Genomic DNA, 16,367 nt, shown 5'->3' with positions numbered 1-16,367 from the left:
CCCCCCCCCCCCTCTTCAGCTGTTACGCAATTTAAGTACAGTCTCCAACGTTGTTTCCACTTATAACTGATCTGATTAAAAATAATGCAAAAATATTATCTTCCATTCAATACTTATACCTTAAAGGACATACTGGGTGTATAACACCCAGCGCCTTATTTGCGCTTTAACAAAACGTACGAAGTTCAAGAAAATTGAACATATCGCGCCAGATTAACGAATGACATGAAAAACTATTTCTCAATGTCATTTTCACATAATTTTGATTTTTATAATTTTTATAATCAGTTTAAGAACAATAAAATAGTTTAATCACGCAAAGTACGGTGTTTCATTTTTCATTGAATTAAAGCTTTTAGTTTAGAGAATAAATACCTTTTTTGGAACGAACACTATAAGATGTCATTTTTTTTCCAAAAAGGAATTTTTTGAACTACTTTAAATTTCAAAAACCGTTATGAAACCTTTTTCTCCTTAAACTAGATAGATTAAACATCATTAATTGATTTTCTTGTAAAAAGCTATCCAATACCGTCGGCACAGTACACGTTTGAATACCGTTGGGTATATAACACCCAGTAAGCTCTTTATGTAATTTTACGGAAATGTCCCCTCAAGGGTTAATATAAAAACATTTCCTAATGTTCAAGAAGCTTTAAAATGTAAAAGTATTTTACGAAATTAAAAAATTATAAGATTAAATAAGCAAATATTCTGCATTATATTTAAAAGCTTTAAATTTTTGAAACTCATCAATTTTAAAACCACCAAACTTGAAATCTAAAAAAAATATGTAAAAAAAAGAGGCTGCTTTCCTTCTCATTTTTCTTTCTTCTTTTTGATCATTGTCCAAAGGGAAAACGAATTTTTTTCTTTTCTTTTTTAGGGGGGAAAAGAAAAGGTTTTTTTTTCATATTGCAATGGGAACATTTTATGGTTATTGTTCAAATTTGGTCGTTAGATTCTTATAAATAAATTTCTAAAATTAAAAAAAAACACACACAAACTCACCTCAATAATTTGTTGGGCTCTCAAATGATCTCCTTTCCACAAACAATGCAAGACCCAACTTTCCTTCGACATCAGCATAGTATTAATAATAAACCTCGAACTAAAATCCTTGTTTCCAGGATTTTCTGTATTAGCCATACTTTTAATTCTCTTCTTCTTTCTCCCAAAACTCAAAGAATTGTCAAGCGATCCACCCTCCGAATTAATATCAGCATCAGACTTTACAAAATCCTCATCCGTAGAACTGTTCTCCTCCTTATAAAAAATGGACTGATTCTTAAGCCTCGCTGAAAAATGCAGTTTTTCATCTTTGCACTCATAAACCCCCTTTTCGCAATTTAAGGTTTCTGCTTTTTTTATAAACTCAGCACTCGTGAGAAACTCGAGTCTCCAAAAAGCGTCAGCAATGACTTTATTTATATTGGCCAAGCCTTTATTAATCTCCTCCAAATCATTCGAGATTCCAAGTTTCCTTTTCTGTTTAGCAGAGTCAATTCCGGCCGTTAAAACGCAATTTTTCAATCTACAAAGAACTTCTCGAATCGTGTATTTATTAGCAGCGAAACCAAATCTCTTTTGTTCCAATTCCTTATTCTCGAGAGCAGAAGTCGCTTTTTCCTTCTCATTCTCATCTTCCTCCGAGCTTCTGTCATTGTCGCAAAAGTCCTCGTGCCGGAGGAAAAGGAAGGAGAATATATTTTCGATCACCTCGAGTCTTAAAGTCAATGGAAAAAGAGAGCTGAGAAGTGATTCCATTTCAACAAAGTTTTTCTCGACTTCCTTGTGCCTCGAATTGAAATATTCGCAGGCTAAAATTGCTCTCAGGGCACTCAACATTGCCCGATAGGACTGGAAAATTGTTGAAGATTCGAGGGTCTCTTTCAGCAAATTGACAACTTCTCCGTATTCCTCTTCGTGGAGATCCACGCTTGATTTTAAAACGGAGAGGATACAGGAATTTTCTAATCGTGAGAAAATCTTCCTCGCGGATAGAGTTTTCTCCAGAGGAGTGGAATAGCAGGCAGTACCGAGGATTTTTTTCTTGTGCTCTAAAATCCAGTAGATGACTTTCAGATGTCGCTTCATTGTCGAACTGGAGTTTTGAATGGTCGGATTGTTTGAATAGAGAGAGCATTTTTCGATAAGGAAATTTAGGGAGCGACAAATGTTTGCATTTTTCTGCCAGGTTTCGATCGAGGTGTTTATGGGAATGTGAGGAAATACTGAGAGGAACTGGAGCAAAAGAGAGGGCCAGAGGATTTTTAGAGGCGGACAGGAGAGAAGTTTGGAGACTCGTTCGTAGTCGCCGTTTGCCTGGAGAGTGTAGCACAAATCCTGAGAATGGAAAATTTTGTTATTTAGAATAGGGTTTTGTTTCGCGATTTTAGATAAAATTATTTCTTAATACATCATTTTAATTTGAATCGAAGGTGCGTTATAATTTTTTTTCTTCCTATCTCGGCCGAAAATTCGAGTTTCTTCCCGGCGTATCTTTACCGAAACCTACCGTTCCTTCCCGCCCTGCGCGCCATCTAACAAATCGTATAGACACTGCTATCTCGACTCTCGACCATGAGGATTTCTAACCTAAGCTGAATTTTGTTGATTTTGTTGAAACGAAAAGTCGAGAGGTGTTCGTATTTACTACATAATATTTGCGTATTATGTAGTAAACTGTTATGTGTTATTATTGTAAGCTAAATTGTTACGACAAGAGGTGTTCGTATGGACAGTTATTGCGTTTTGAAGTATTAAATTAGTCTTGCTTACAATTATGAATCCAAGTGTAATTATTCTTAATTTTTGGCATTAAAATCAAAATTTTATCTATTTTTAAAAATTTTTAAAATTTAAAAAAACAACCCTCGCTTCGCTCGGGTCGTAAACGTTAGCGGCTGCTGGAAAACCCTTCGCTTCTTCAGCTTCTTGTTTTCTGCCATATAATAAATTATATCATGCTTCTGGCTACGCGTAGGTTATGTCGGCTGACTTAGCTGCAGGGAAGGAAATAAAAACATGGCCGCGACTTCATAGCAGACGAGTCTTACGTGTCTCAGGCGCTTTTGATTAGAAATTTTAACTAAACGACGAATTTTCGGCCGGATAGGAAGAAAAATAGTATACATTACACGGGACGAATGTAATGTACTATTTTTCTTTTGTGTCGTTCAGCAGAAAAAAAAATTATTAAAAATTGAAGGCGGTAAAACACTTCTTCAAATTGGTGTCACGTGGATGCCACGTGACTCAGAGGTTCTCATAATTATCTATCAATGTGGCGATGCCTTTATTTTTCAAGGATTATGTGACAAAAAAAAGTTAACCTCTTGTAATATTTGGTTAAAGAGTCAGTACTATGTTGAAGGAAAACAGTAAGTGCAATCATTAACAGATTTCAAAATCGTACATATTTACCAGCCCCATGCCAATTTTCTGAAGGGCTGTGGAAAATATTTGTCTTGAGAGTTGACGGTCGCCGTGTGGCGGCGCCAGCTATGCAGTTGGCTTAGAATTCAAATATTGTAAGGCGAAAGTGTAAAAAAAATGCTTTTCAGATACAAATAATTTTCTGATAGTTCTAGGTAAAAGATAATAATCGATACGATTTTTTATTACCTTCTCAATAAAAAATAATTAGCGAAAATCGTAAAATTCACTGCTTTTAGACGTAAATCCCAATGCATTTCTACCAACCACCAAGCAAAACCAAGTAAGAAATTTTCAACCAAAATTGGAAATATTTAATTTTAATACTTTAATTTTAAACCAAAAAGATTTATTTCCAAAAAATTATTAATATTTAACTGGAAAAGGTGATTCTTTAACCAGAAAGATATATTTTCAACAAATAAGATTAATTTCTAGAAAAAACATACGAATTTCCGACAAAATACTTTAATTTAAAATTAAAAAACAAAAAGATCATTTTTCACCAAATATTGAACACATTTTCAGTTAAAAAATTAATTTTCAGCCAAAGGAAAAACGAATTTTTAACCAAACGCTCACTTTTCAACCGAAGAGATGAATTTTAAATTAAAATGTTGAAAATTCAACAACAAAAATTAATTTTCAACAGACTAGTTTAACTCATGACCAACTAATTAAATTTACATTAAAAAAAAGATGAGTTCTGAACGAAAAATGTAATAGTTAATATTTTAACCAAAGATTTTTTTAAAATTTTAACTGATAACGGTCATTTTTTCACCAAAAAGTTCAATTTTCAACTAAAAATACCAGTTTTCAATCAAAAATTAAAGATAAGATTTTTTATTACCTTCTAAATAAAAAATAATTAGCGAAAATCGTAAAATTCACTGCTTTTAGACGTAAATCCCAATGCATTTCTACCAACCACAACAAATCATTATTCACGTGCAATGAAATTAAACATATCATTATTTGTGTAATTTTTAAATATCCGAAAAGAAAACAATCTAAATTTTATAATATTTTTTATTGCATTATATAATACATATAACATAATATTTATTTTAATTATTAATTTAAAATCATTTCGGATTTCCATATATTTTAATAAACAAATTATAAGTTTTTTTAATTAACACAATGTGCTTTCTTATTTATTATTATCATATGTTATTTCAAGTACCAAAAATGAGCCTTATTAAAAATAATTGATTCAATTGAGGGAAATATGCTAATGTTAATTATAACTAATTTTGGAAAAGAACTCGAGGTGAACTTTCGAAAAAAAATATTCCGGGTTTTCTTTATTTGACAATAACAATTTAGAGTTCAATAATTTACTCCAAATCTCATTGATAGTTTTTATTTATTTTTTAATTAGTTATAAAAACCTATTGTTTACAAAAATAACGATTTTATAATCCCTAAATAAAATCTGTTATCCAAAAACGTATCGATGAGATTTGCGAAGAATCTTTTCAGGAATAAAATAAACCCTAAAGCATTAGAATTCAATAATAGTTGCAACTTTTACCTAAAGTGAGAGAGAAAAAAACATTAAACCATAAAAACTATTGTTAAATAAACAATGAAAATTGTAAAATATTTATTTTAAAAGTTCACCTCGAATTCATTACTAAACTCAGTTATAATTAACAATACAATATTTTCCTTGATTTTATAAAACATTTTTATAACAAAGTTTATTTTTTACCTTAAAATAACTTTAGTCGTGTTTAATTTAAAAACAAGTATAATGAAAATTCCCTTTCCCTCTTGAATCTTAGGCTAAATTTCGTGAAAATAGTTATGACGAAAAATCAAAATTTTGAAATGAATTCATTAACATTAATTAAATTTTGTTGACTATATGTTATTTTATTTAATTTTTTTAAACTTTAAAATGTTTAAACTACCTTTTTTTTAAATTCTGCAAATTAAAAAAAAATGTAGTGGAATCTTCCAGAAAATAACTATAAATTTTCCTAATAATCTAGAGAATATTTTTTGATTCTCTAAATACCTTTTTTTACAATCATCAAATTGAACATTTTTTTAAAAATCTATTCAATATATCTGAAAGTTCTAAATATATTTGGAAATTTTTCGAATTTTTCTTAACATTTTTTAAAGACAACCAAATTTGCCTTCAAGAATCCTAGATTATTTTTTGAAATTTTTTTGGAAATACCTTGAAATCTTTTCGAACTTTATCCTAAAGTTAATTTTTCACAATAAAAAATCATTTAACATTTTTCTGGGAATCTAAAGAAAACATTTTTATATTCTTGAAACATTTCGTAATTTTAATACAGATTTCTGTTTCAAAATTTTCAACAATCTACATTGAAAAAATTGAATTTTTCACAAGTTTAAAAAGAACTTGGAATTGTTTGAATAGTTGAAAATATTTATTAAGCAAAATAGAATTTTTTTGTAATTTTGATTCAATTTTCGTTTAAAATCCCTTCTTCAAAATAAAGAAATCATTTAAGATTTTACCAGGAATCTTAAGACAATTTTATTGTTCTCCTAAAACCTTTAAAAATTCTTAAAAGGCTTCTCATTTTTTACTCTAAATCATCAATAATGTACATTTCGTTTTAAATTTTTCGGAATCTTCTCAAGATTTTAATTATTTACCTTTTACTATTTATTTTATTTTACTATTTACCGTTTAAAGTAAAATCTGAATAGTTTTGAATTTTCCGAAAGTGTTATTGTCCGTTTGGTAGCAAAATTAAGAATAAATAAAATTATAAAAAGGTACTATAAAATTATAAAAATTGATAAAATTTCACCCACGATAAGCTTGATTCTATTTATTACATTAGAGTCATCCAAAACTATAAAATAATTTATATCTTCATTAAATTTTTCTTTAAAAAACATAATTTAATCATTTAAAATGAAAATAAATATTTATAAATCATTCTTTTCTGTAGATTCGATTAAAATAATTATGATCAATAATTCAAAACCTAAATGCACTAATGGGCGAGAATAGGCGGATACAATAGAAATTTGTAAATTATTTCGAAAACTTGGTTCCTATGTTACGATTTCTTATTTAGAATAAGATCCTTTAGTTCATGTTTAATTTAAAAACAAATATAATAAAAGTTCCCTTTTCGTCCTAAATCTTAGGCTAAATTTCATGAAAAGAGTTACGCCGAAAAGAATTTTTGTAATGAATTCATTTAAATTAATGAAATTTCTTTACAATTTATAATTTTAGTTCATTTTTGTAATCTTGAAAATATATTAAGATATCATTTTTTTATTATCTAAAGTACAAAGACGTTGATTTGGATTCTATTAAATAATGTCCATTATTTACAGTTAATATTAAAAATAAAATAATATTTTTTAGAAGAGAAAAACTTTAACATAAAAACGACTTTATCCCGATTTACAATAAAAACAAACGCATTTGACGATTTTTGTTCAAAATGTCAACACTGCGGATATTTGATCTAAAAGCAGTTTTTTTGAGTTTTCTTTCGTTTAGAAAATGGAAAATGTCGAAAAGATCACTTAAAACATTCAAAAATTATTAAAAACTGTCAGTAAATTACTTTTAATGTGTTATTAAATGCAACATTATCATTTTTTCATGCTTTGGTCCTGTTTTGGTTTTAAATAGTTTTCCAAAGTTTATAATGTTTTTTAAACAATATTTTACGACTTCAATTTTCGATGTGCACATAACCAAAAGAAAATATCGGCACAGAAAAAGATATTTGAGAATCACTGACACGTGAACTGTGATTGGTTAAATAAAAACTTTTAAATATTCAAAGAAAATCCATCGAATTAAAAAATTCAAGAGAATTTCAAAGAATTAAAAAGAATTCTGGATAAATTAATAAGAGTTTAGACTTAATTTCAAATCTTTTAAAATATTGAAAACCCTACTAATTTATAAAGAAAGAAGTAACTAATGACTGTAAGCTAATTTAAAAGAATTCAAATGAATTGAAAATAGTTTTAAAAATCGATAGAATTGCATTGATTTCTTTAATTTTTGAGATAAAGTAATGGAATTTAAGAGCGATAAAAAGAAATCGATAAAATTTATAAAAAGATAAAACTGAAATAAAAAAGAAAACAAGTGGATAGGAAAAAATATTAAAATTAATTCATTGAATGAAGTAAGTTTGAAATGAGTTTAGAAAAATTAAAAGAGCATTCAAAAGAATTTGATGAAATGCCCACGAATTTAAGGTGCGTTTAAAAAACTTTAAGGTGAATTAAACAAAAACTTGTTAAAAATCTATTGAACTGAGTAAAATTGAGTGAATTTAGAAGAGTTCAGGATTAAATAATAAGAATTCAGAACGAGTTCCTAATTAATTGCAAAAAATTTTGAAAAAAAAACAAATTTTCTAGTTTTCAAAATTTACAAATATGATTCCAAATTTTAAAAAAATTACCTTAAAATCTTCTAAATTTTCCCAGGAATTTTAAGAAAATTTGTTTATTTTCTTGAAAACTTTTGAAATTCTTTTAAATTCTACTAAATATTTCTTGAATTGACCCAATTTTTGTTCGTTTTTATTTTACAATCAACCTAATTCCTTAATTAATAGTAATTAAATCGTGATAGTTAGAAGTACAATTAAATATTTTTGCTCAAAATAGCATTAAATGTTGATTTCAAACTTTACTATTTTGTTGAAAATACTTCTTTTTTTTAAATTAATTTTTTTAACTAAGAATGTGACTATACAATTTTTGGTCAAAAGTTCATCTTTTTTAGTTATAAATTTAACTATTCCGTTGAAAATTCATGTATTTTGTCTAAAAAATGGTAATTTTTGGTAAAAAATTTATCTTTTTGTTTGAAAATTCAACTTTTTATTTGAAAATGGACCTTTTTTGTTCAAAATTCCACCAATTCAGTTAAATATTCATCAGTTTAGTTGGGAATTCATAATTGTGTTTAAAATTTTAACTATCTTTTATAAAGTATTTTTTTTTTTTGGTTTGAAAATCATTATTTTTTCTACTAAAAATGTAACTATTCCAATTGAATGTTGTATCATTTAATTTAATAATTCATCTTTTTAGTTAAACATTGATTTTTTAAATTCAAATTTATTCAGTTTTTGGTTGACAATTGGTCTTTTTTTGGTTGAAAATTCGTCTTTTTTAGTAGAAATTAATCCTCTTGTTTGAAAGTTAATTTTTTTTTTAGAAAAAAGTACTTATTTCTGTTCTTAATTAATAATTTTAGTTGAAACTTTATCTTTTTGGTTTAAAATTTATCATCAGTTTCGTTGAAAAATCATCAGTTAGATTGAAAAGTAATTCCATCAACTGAAAATTTAGAATAAAATTGGTTTCTGTTATTTTAAATGAAAATTCAACTATTTCATTGAAAATCCACATATTTGTTTAATATTGATCAAAAATTCAACTTTCACGTTAGAAATAAATTTACTTGCTTGAAAGTTAAACATTAATTTTCCACACGAAAAAATATCTACTAAATTGATGAAATTTTAACTAAAATGTTGAATCTTCAATTGGAATACATGAATTTTTACCAAATAATTTAAGTTTCAATAAAGTAGTTTTATTTTCAACCAAAAGATCCGTTTTCTACCAAAAAATACGATTTTTAAACAAAAAACATGAATGTTCCACAAAAAACCTGAATTTTCAACAAATTAGTTGAATTTTTAAATAAAAAAATACTAATTTTCAACGAAATAGTAGAATTTTTATCTAAAAAAGATGAATTTTCAACTAAACTGATGAATCTTTAAATTTAATATTTGCATTTTCAATCAAACTAATGAATTTTAAATTTAAATTAAGAATTTTCAAATGCAATACGTTTATTTTAAACACAAAAAATGAATTAACAACTAAAATGAAGTTAAATTTTCAATTATGTCAGGTGAAAATTCATTTTTGTGGTTGAAAATAAAAATATTTGGTGAAAGTTAAATTGTTTTGTAAAAAATTCATCTTTTTCGTTTAAAATTCATCTTTTTCAGTTGAACATTTATCTTTTTCAGTTGAACATTTATCATTTTAGTTGAATATTCATCACTTTGGCTAATATAGTTACTATTTTTTGAAATTTTTTTCTGTTTGATAATTTTTAATCGGAAAAAAAATTATCAACCAGAAAAAAATTTCAAAAGATAGTAATTATATTAGCCAAAGTGATGAATATTCAACTAAAATGATAAATGTTCAACTGAAAAAGATGAATTTTAAACCAAAAAGATTAATTTTTGTACAAAACAATTTTAGTTTCATCAAGTATTTTTATTTTCAAACACAAACATGAATTTTCACCTAAAATGATGAATATTGAACTGGACAACTTTCATTTTTAACAAAAAAGGTGAATTTTCAAAGAAGAAGATTAATTTTTGTACTAAAAAAGATTATTTGTCCATAAAATTAAACGAATTTTCAACGAAATAGTTAAATTTTTAACTAAAAAAAGACAAAGTTTCAACAAACTATATTAATTCTCAGGTAAAAAAGATACATTTTCAACCAAAAATTAAATTAAAAAATGTTCATTAAAAAAAAATGAATTTACAACTGAAGAGATGCATGTTCAACTAAAATGAATTTAAAGAAAAAAATAAACTTTTACCAAAAAGGTGAAATTTCAAATAAAAAAGACAACTTTCTAAACATACATTGAAAAGTTAAATTTTTAGTTACGAAAATGAATGTTCAACCAAAGAAACGAATTTTTAACTAAAATGATAGAATATTTAACTGGCTTCGTTAAATTTTCAGTTAAAAAGATTAATTTTAACTAAACAAAAAACGTTATTCAATTTCATATTGTAATTTAAACAAAAAATTAAAATACATTCACGGCAATATAAAAAAGGCCGAAAAAACATAAAAAATGTTTAATAAATCAATCGACAACCAAAAATGTACTGTTTACATTTACAGTTAAAAACTTATTCTGCATATGAAAAAAAAATTAATTTTCATCTAAATAATTCACTTTTAAAATAAACACATTAATTTTCAATCAAAAATAAAAAGTTTAAATTTTAACAAAAAATGAAATATTTAAATTTGTATTGAAAGAAATTGATTTTTAATCAAAAATACGATTTTTTAAGAAAATGGTTCACCTTTTAAACAAAAACAGATGAATTAAAATATACAAATATACAAGAATGTATCTATTTTCTTAAAAATTCGTTCTTTGTTGTAAAAATTAATTTCTTTAAATGAAAATTGAACTATTCTATTTTTGGTAGAAAATTGATTTTTATTATTTAAAAATTAATATTGTTTGTTGAAAATTATTTTTTGAAACAGAAAAATAAATTCCATTTTAGTTGAAAATTTATCTGCATTTTCAAATAGTTTCTTCTTAATATAAAAAATTTCAAAGCAAAAGTAGAATTTTCAACAAAAATCTTGAATTTTAATAAAGGTGATATGTTTTCAATTGAAATGATGAATCTTTGACTGGAATAGTGAAATTTTAAACAATAATAGTTGAATTTTAAACCAAACAGATTGGAATAGTAACGGTATTAGTACCAAAAATAAATTTAAAAAAGTTACATTTTAAACAAAGTGATGAATTTTCAAATAAAATGATAACTGGAATCATGGATTTACAACGAAAAATATTCTTTTTCAAACAAGAAGGTCAATTATTTTCAACCAAAAGTCGAATAGATAAATTTTCAGTAAAAATATATAATTTTCAACCATACTGATAATTTTTTTACTAAAATAATGAACTTTCAACGAAATAGTTGAATTTACACACTAAAAAAGATCGATTTTCATTCATAAATGGAATGTTTAAATTTTCCAGTCAAACAAATTATTTTTAACAAATTAGTTCAATTTTGGAATCAAAATGATGAATTTACAACTAAACTACTAAAATTTTGGGCTGGAATAGTTAAATTTTAAAACAAAACAATTAATTTTTAACTAAAATTATTAATTAAGAACTGAAATAGGTAATTTTTTCAACAGAAAAATTAACTTTCAAACAAGAGGATTAATTTCTACTAAAAAAGACGAATTTTCAACCAAAAAAAAGACCAATTGTCTGATGAATTTCCAACTAAACTGATGAATATTTAACTGAATTGGTGGAATTTTGAACAAAAAAGGTCCATTTTCAAATAAAAAGTTGAATTTTCAAACAAAAAGATAAATTTTTCACCAAAAATTACCATTTTTTTAAACAAAATACATGAATTTTCAACGAAATAGTTAAATTTATAACTAAAAAAGATGAACTTTTGACCAAAAATTGTATAGTCACATTCTTAGTTAAAAAAATTAATTGAAAAAAAAGAAGTATTTTCAACAAAATAGTAAAGTTTGAAATCAACATTTAATGCTATTTTGAGCAAAAATATTTAATTGTACTTCTAACTATCACGATTTAATTACTATTAATTAAGGAATTAGGTTGATTGTAAAATAAAAACGAACAAAAAATGGGTCAATTCAAGAAATATTTAGTAGAATTTCAAAGAATTTCAAAAGTTTTCAAGAAAATAAACAAATTTTCTTAAAATTGCTGGGAAAATTTAGAAGATTTTAAGGTAATTTTTTTAAAATTTGGAATGATATTGTTAAATTTTGAAAAAATTCGTGTCAGTTAAAAATATTTTTAGGAATTTAAGACGTTTTAAACATATTTCAAATATTTGAACACTCGGAAACATTTTCAAAAATGTATCAAATATTTCTGGATTCTTTCCTAACTTCTAAAAGTTCTAAACATCTTTTAAAAGGACTAGAATTTTTCATAATATGTCGTAAAATCCTATATTATGAAAAAAATTCTTTAAAATCTTCTAGATTATTTTTTGACAAGCTTGAAATATTTTTAAATCTTTTAAATTTTCTCAAGAATCTTATGAAAAATTATATTTCCATAAATTGAAAAACAAGATGATAATACTCATTTCCTTGTTCTCAATTCTCAGAATTTAATTTCAGAATGGATTTATCATAGCACTTCGTGAAAAAAAAAATTTTAATTAAAAATTTTTAAAAATTAGTTCTTCATAACTATATTTAAAAGTGTTTGAATATCCGGTACTGACACAAAATAATGAAAAAATGAGTCAGAAAATCATAAATTAACAAGAAAAAGAAATTGCCGAATTATAAAATAAATAAATTGTTAAATTCCTATAAATATTTCTATTCCTGAAATTTAAGTTTGACGAAATTTAAAATTTGCCGAGAATAATTAATAAATTATTAATTAATGATTAATTAAATTGTTTGCCTTATTTATAATAATATTAATAGCTCATTAATTAATAATCAATTATCTATTTTCAGCAGTTCTAAATTTTGAGAATTGAAATATTTCTCGGAATTTAACAATTCGTTTATTTTACAAATCGGTCTTGAAGACGGTGAATTTTAGTATTGGATATTTTTAAATTTGAGATTTTATTTTTTGTCAATTAAATATATTCTTACTTGAAATTTGGAAAATTTTATAATTTGATAATAATATATATTTTTCGCATTTTTTCCATTAATTTGTGTATTCGTTATTTATTTCTTAATTATTTTTTATAAGTTCTGAATATCCATGCAATTTTTTTGTTTGAATAGTGTTGAATTTTCAATTAAAAGAGGCAATTTTTCAGCCAAATTGTCGAAAATTGAAACCAAGTATTACTATTCTACAAAAAACATTTTTCGAAAAATACATTAATTTTCCAACCAAATACTTCAATTTTGAACTAAAAAACATCATCTTTTAACAACTAAAGGAATAGTTAAATTTTCAGTTTGAGAAATTAATTTTGCAACCAAACTGATGAATTTTCAACTAAAATTATGAATCCTAAACCAGAATAATTAAATTTTAAATGAAAAAATTAGTTTAAAACTAAAACCATGAATCTTTAAATGAAATATTGCAACTTTCAACAAATTTCAAAATAAAAAAGATAATTTTTCAACCAAAAATTGAATAATTACATTTTCATTAAAAAAAAAAGAATGTTTAACCAAACAAATGAATTTTTTACTAAAATTACGGAATTTTAGCTTAAATAGTATTTTCATTTTTAATACAAAAAATTATTTTTTACAAAAAAAAGAAACAAATTTTCAATAAAATAGCTCATTTTTTAAGCAGAGAAATGAATTTCTAATATAAATTATGAATCTTCAATAACAAAATTAATTTTGATTAAAAGAGTTTATTTTTCAAACAAGCAAATTTATTTATAACATAAAAGATGAATTTTTATATAAAATGATGAATATTTAACTGGAATACTTGAATGACTAACCGGAAAGAAGGATTTTTAAACAATGAGATTAACTTTAAAAGAAAAAAATCAATTTCAAACAAAATAAATAGGTTTTAGATTTAAAAAAGTCGATTTTCTAACAAAAGGTCGGTTTTTTAAAACAAAATACGTGAATTTTGAACTAAATAAATTAGTTTTCGATTAAAAAAGACAAATATACACCCAACTTGTTAAATTTTGAAATAGAAATGTCAATTTCCCACCCAAAGTGGAGTGGTTAAATTTTCAGTTAAAAAAAAACGAAATTAAGTTTGACAAAAATTCATCTTTTATGTTATAAATAAATTTGCTTAGTTGAAAAATAAACTGTTCATCAAAATTAATGTTTTTATTGAAAATAATTTTTTGCAACTTAAAATGGAAATAATATTCCAGCTGAATATTCCATAACTTTAGTAAAACTTCATTTGCTTGGTTAAACATTCTTTTTTTACTGAAAATGTAATAACTCAATTTTTGGTTTAAAAATTAGCTGTTTTTATTTCAAAATTCGTCGAAAGTTTAACTATTTCATTTAAAAATTCATTGTTTTAGTTTAAAACTATTTTTTTTCATTTCAAATTTAATGATTCTAGTTGAAGATTTATCATTTTAGTTGAAAATTCATCAGTTTGGTTGGAAAATTAATGCATTTTTTTAAAAACTTTTTTGTAGAATAGTAATACTTTGGTTTCAATATTCGACAATTTGGCTAAAAAGTTGCCTCTTTCAATTGAAAATTCAACTGTTTCGTTTAAAATTGACTTAAAAGTACTGCTTTTCCTTACAAAATAATTACTCCAAGTGACCCAACCGATGTCGGCTAATATATTTTCTTCCTTCTGCCAAAAATTCGATATCCTAACTTATTTAGTTTAAGAAAAACAAAGCCGGACAAAATTAACATTACAATATTTATTTATTTTATCACTTTTATGCATTTTTCTATGGTACTGCATGGTTTTGCAGAACAAAGTTACCACTAGCGCCGCCGCACGGTGTAAATAATAATTGCACTACTCACCAAAATATCAGTCATCCAATGAATTCCTCTTCTCAATACTCTCATCGAGAGTTCCTTCGCATTAATCGAAACAGAATCATCCTCAAAAGAGAAAATTGAATCCGAAATTTTGAGGGCATTCTCGAAACTAGAAGGGCTTTCCAAACGAACAAAAGCTTTGTCCAAAAATGTGTGCCATTCCTTCAAAAACCTGACATTTTTTCTCGAATAAAGTGCAAGCTCCACATCGTCTGTATCACAAACTCGCAAGAGAGCTGGAAAAAGCCAAGAAAGGAGCTCATCTTCCTTATTTTCTGTTACATCGAGTTTCGATAAAATACAGAGTAAAGTTCCCAAGCTCCTCTCATCCAAAAAAACTTTCTTTTTGTGACAATCGGAGACACTAAATTCTCTGTCTTTTTTTTCATTGTCGTGAACAATTGCTTTTTCAATTACTGATTTCAATTCACTGCAGTATAAATCTTGCAAAATCTCGACAGAATGTGCAACAGATGTGGGACAAATGCAGAGCAATTCATTAATGAGCCAACAGGCGAGGGCTGGATTTTTTTGTAAATTGTTTCGCAGGAATGTTAAAGTAGACTGAGAAATCTTAATTGTATTCACGGCCGAGTTGTGCTTTGCGTTCGACAGTGTTTCGAAAAGTTCTTTTAATTCCTGGAAAAATGATTAATAAATACAAATTTTTAATGGAAACAACAATTTTGTATTCGTCTCGTGTAATGTATACTATTTTTCTTCCTATCCGGCCGAAAATTCGTCGTTTAGTTAAAATTTCCAATCAAAAGCGCGTGAGACACGTAAGACTCGTCTGCTATGAAGTCGCGGCCATGTTTTTATTTCCTTCCCTGCAGCTAAGTCAGCCGACATAACCTACGCGTAGCCAGAAGCATGATATAATTTATTATATGGCAGAAAACAAGAAGCTGAAGAAGCGAAGGGTTTTCCAGCAGCCGCTAACGTTTACGACCCGAGCGAAGCGAGGGTTGTTTTTTTAAATTTTTTTTAAATTTAAAAAATTTTTTAAAATAGATAAAATTTTGATTTTAAGGGCATGCGACACAGTGGGATTCCTACATTACCAACCTCTTTTTTCCATTAAACAAAATTTTTTTGTGAACCATAGAACTTTTTTGGTAAATGAAATATCGAACTCAAAATTTGAGGAGAGCATAAGAAGACATTATTCTACATTTATGTACTGCATTTGAATCGGAATTTAAAAAAAAAAATTATTTCTGAAATTTTTTGCCAAATTTCAATTCAAATGCAGTACATAAACATAGGATAATGTCTTCTAATGCTCTCCTGAAATTTTTAGTTCGATATTTGATTTACAAAAAAAGTTCTATGGTTCAAAAAAAAATTTTGTTCAATAGAAAAAAGAGGTTGGTAATGTAGGAATTCCACTGTGTCGCATGCCCTTAATGCCAAAAATTAAGAATAATTAAATAAATAAATTTGACGGTATTTTAATTTAATTATTTAATTAATAAATTAATTAATTTATTTATTAAATAAATAATTATATTAATACAATATTATTAATTATTTATTAAGATAATTATTATTATCAGTACACTTTCGATTTTTGATCCCCA

The 16,367-nt window shown here is 25.5% G+C and overlaps 1 protein-coding gene across 1 annotated transcript in view; it reads right to left on the bottom strand.

Annotated features, from left to right (window-relative positions):
* Positions 1–14,938, bottom strand: part of LOC117172341 (zinc finger FYVE domain-containing protein 26 homolog) — a 58,909-nt gene extending 43,971 nt beyond the window's left edge. Inside the window, exons 1-2 of the mRNA XM_033360150.1 lie at positions 14,767–14,938; positions 1,012–2,346 (exon numbers count right to left, since the gene is read on the bottom strand). Coding sequence (XP_033216041.1) covers positions 1,012–2,346; positions 14,767–14,811 — 1,380 coding nt within the window. The 5' untranslated portion in view covers positions 14,812–14,938. The remainder of the gene's footprint in view (positions 1–1,011; positions 2,347–14,766) is intronic.
* Between the last annotated feature and the right edge of the window lie 1,429 nt (positions 14,939–16,367).

Source organism: Belonocnema kinseyi, chromosome 5 (genome assembly GCF_010883055.1).
Source record: "Belonocnema kinseyi isolate 2016_QV_RU_SX_M_011 chromosome 5, B_treatae_v1, whole genome shotgun sequence".
Lineage (NCBI taxonomy): Eukaryota > Metazoa > Arthropoda > Insecta > Hymenoptera > Cynipidae > Belonocnema > Belonocnema kinseyi.
The sequence above is the reverse complement of the archived record's forward strand: the minus strand, read 5'-3'. Positions and strand labels throughout refer to the sequence as shown.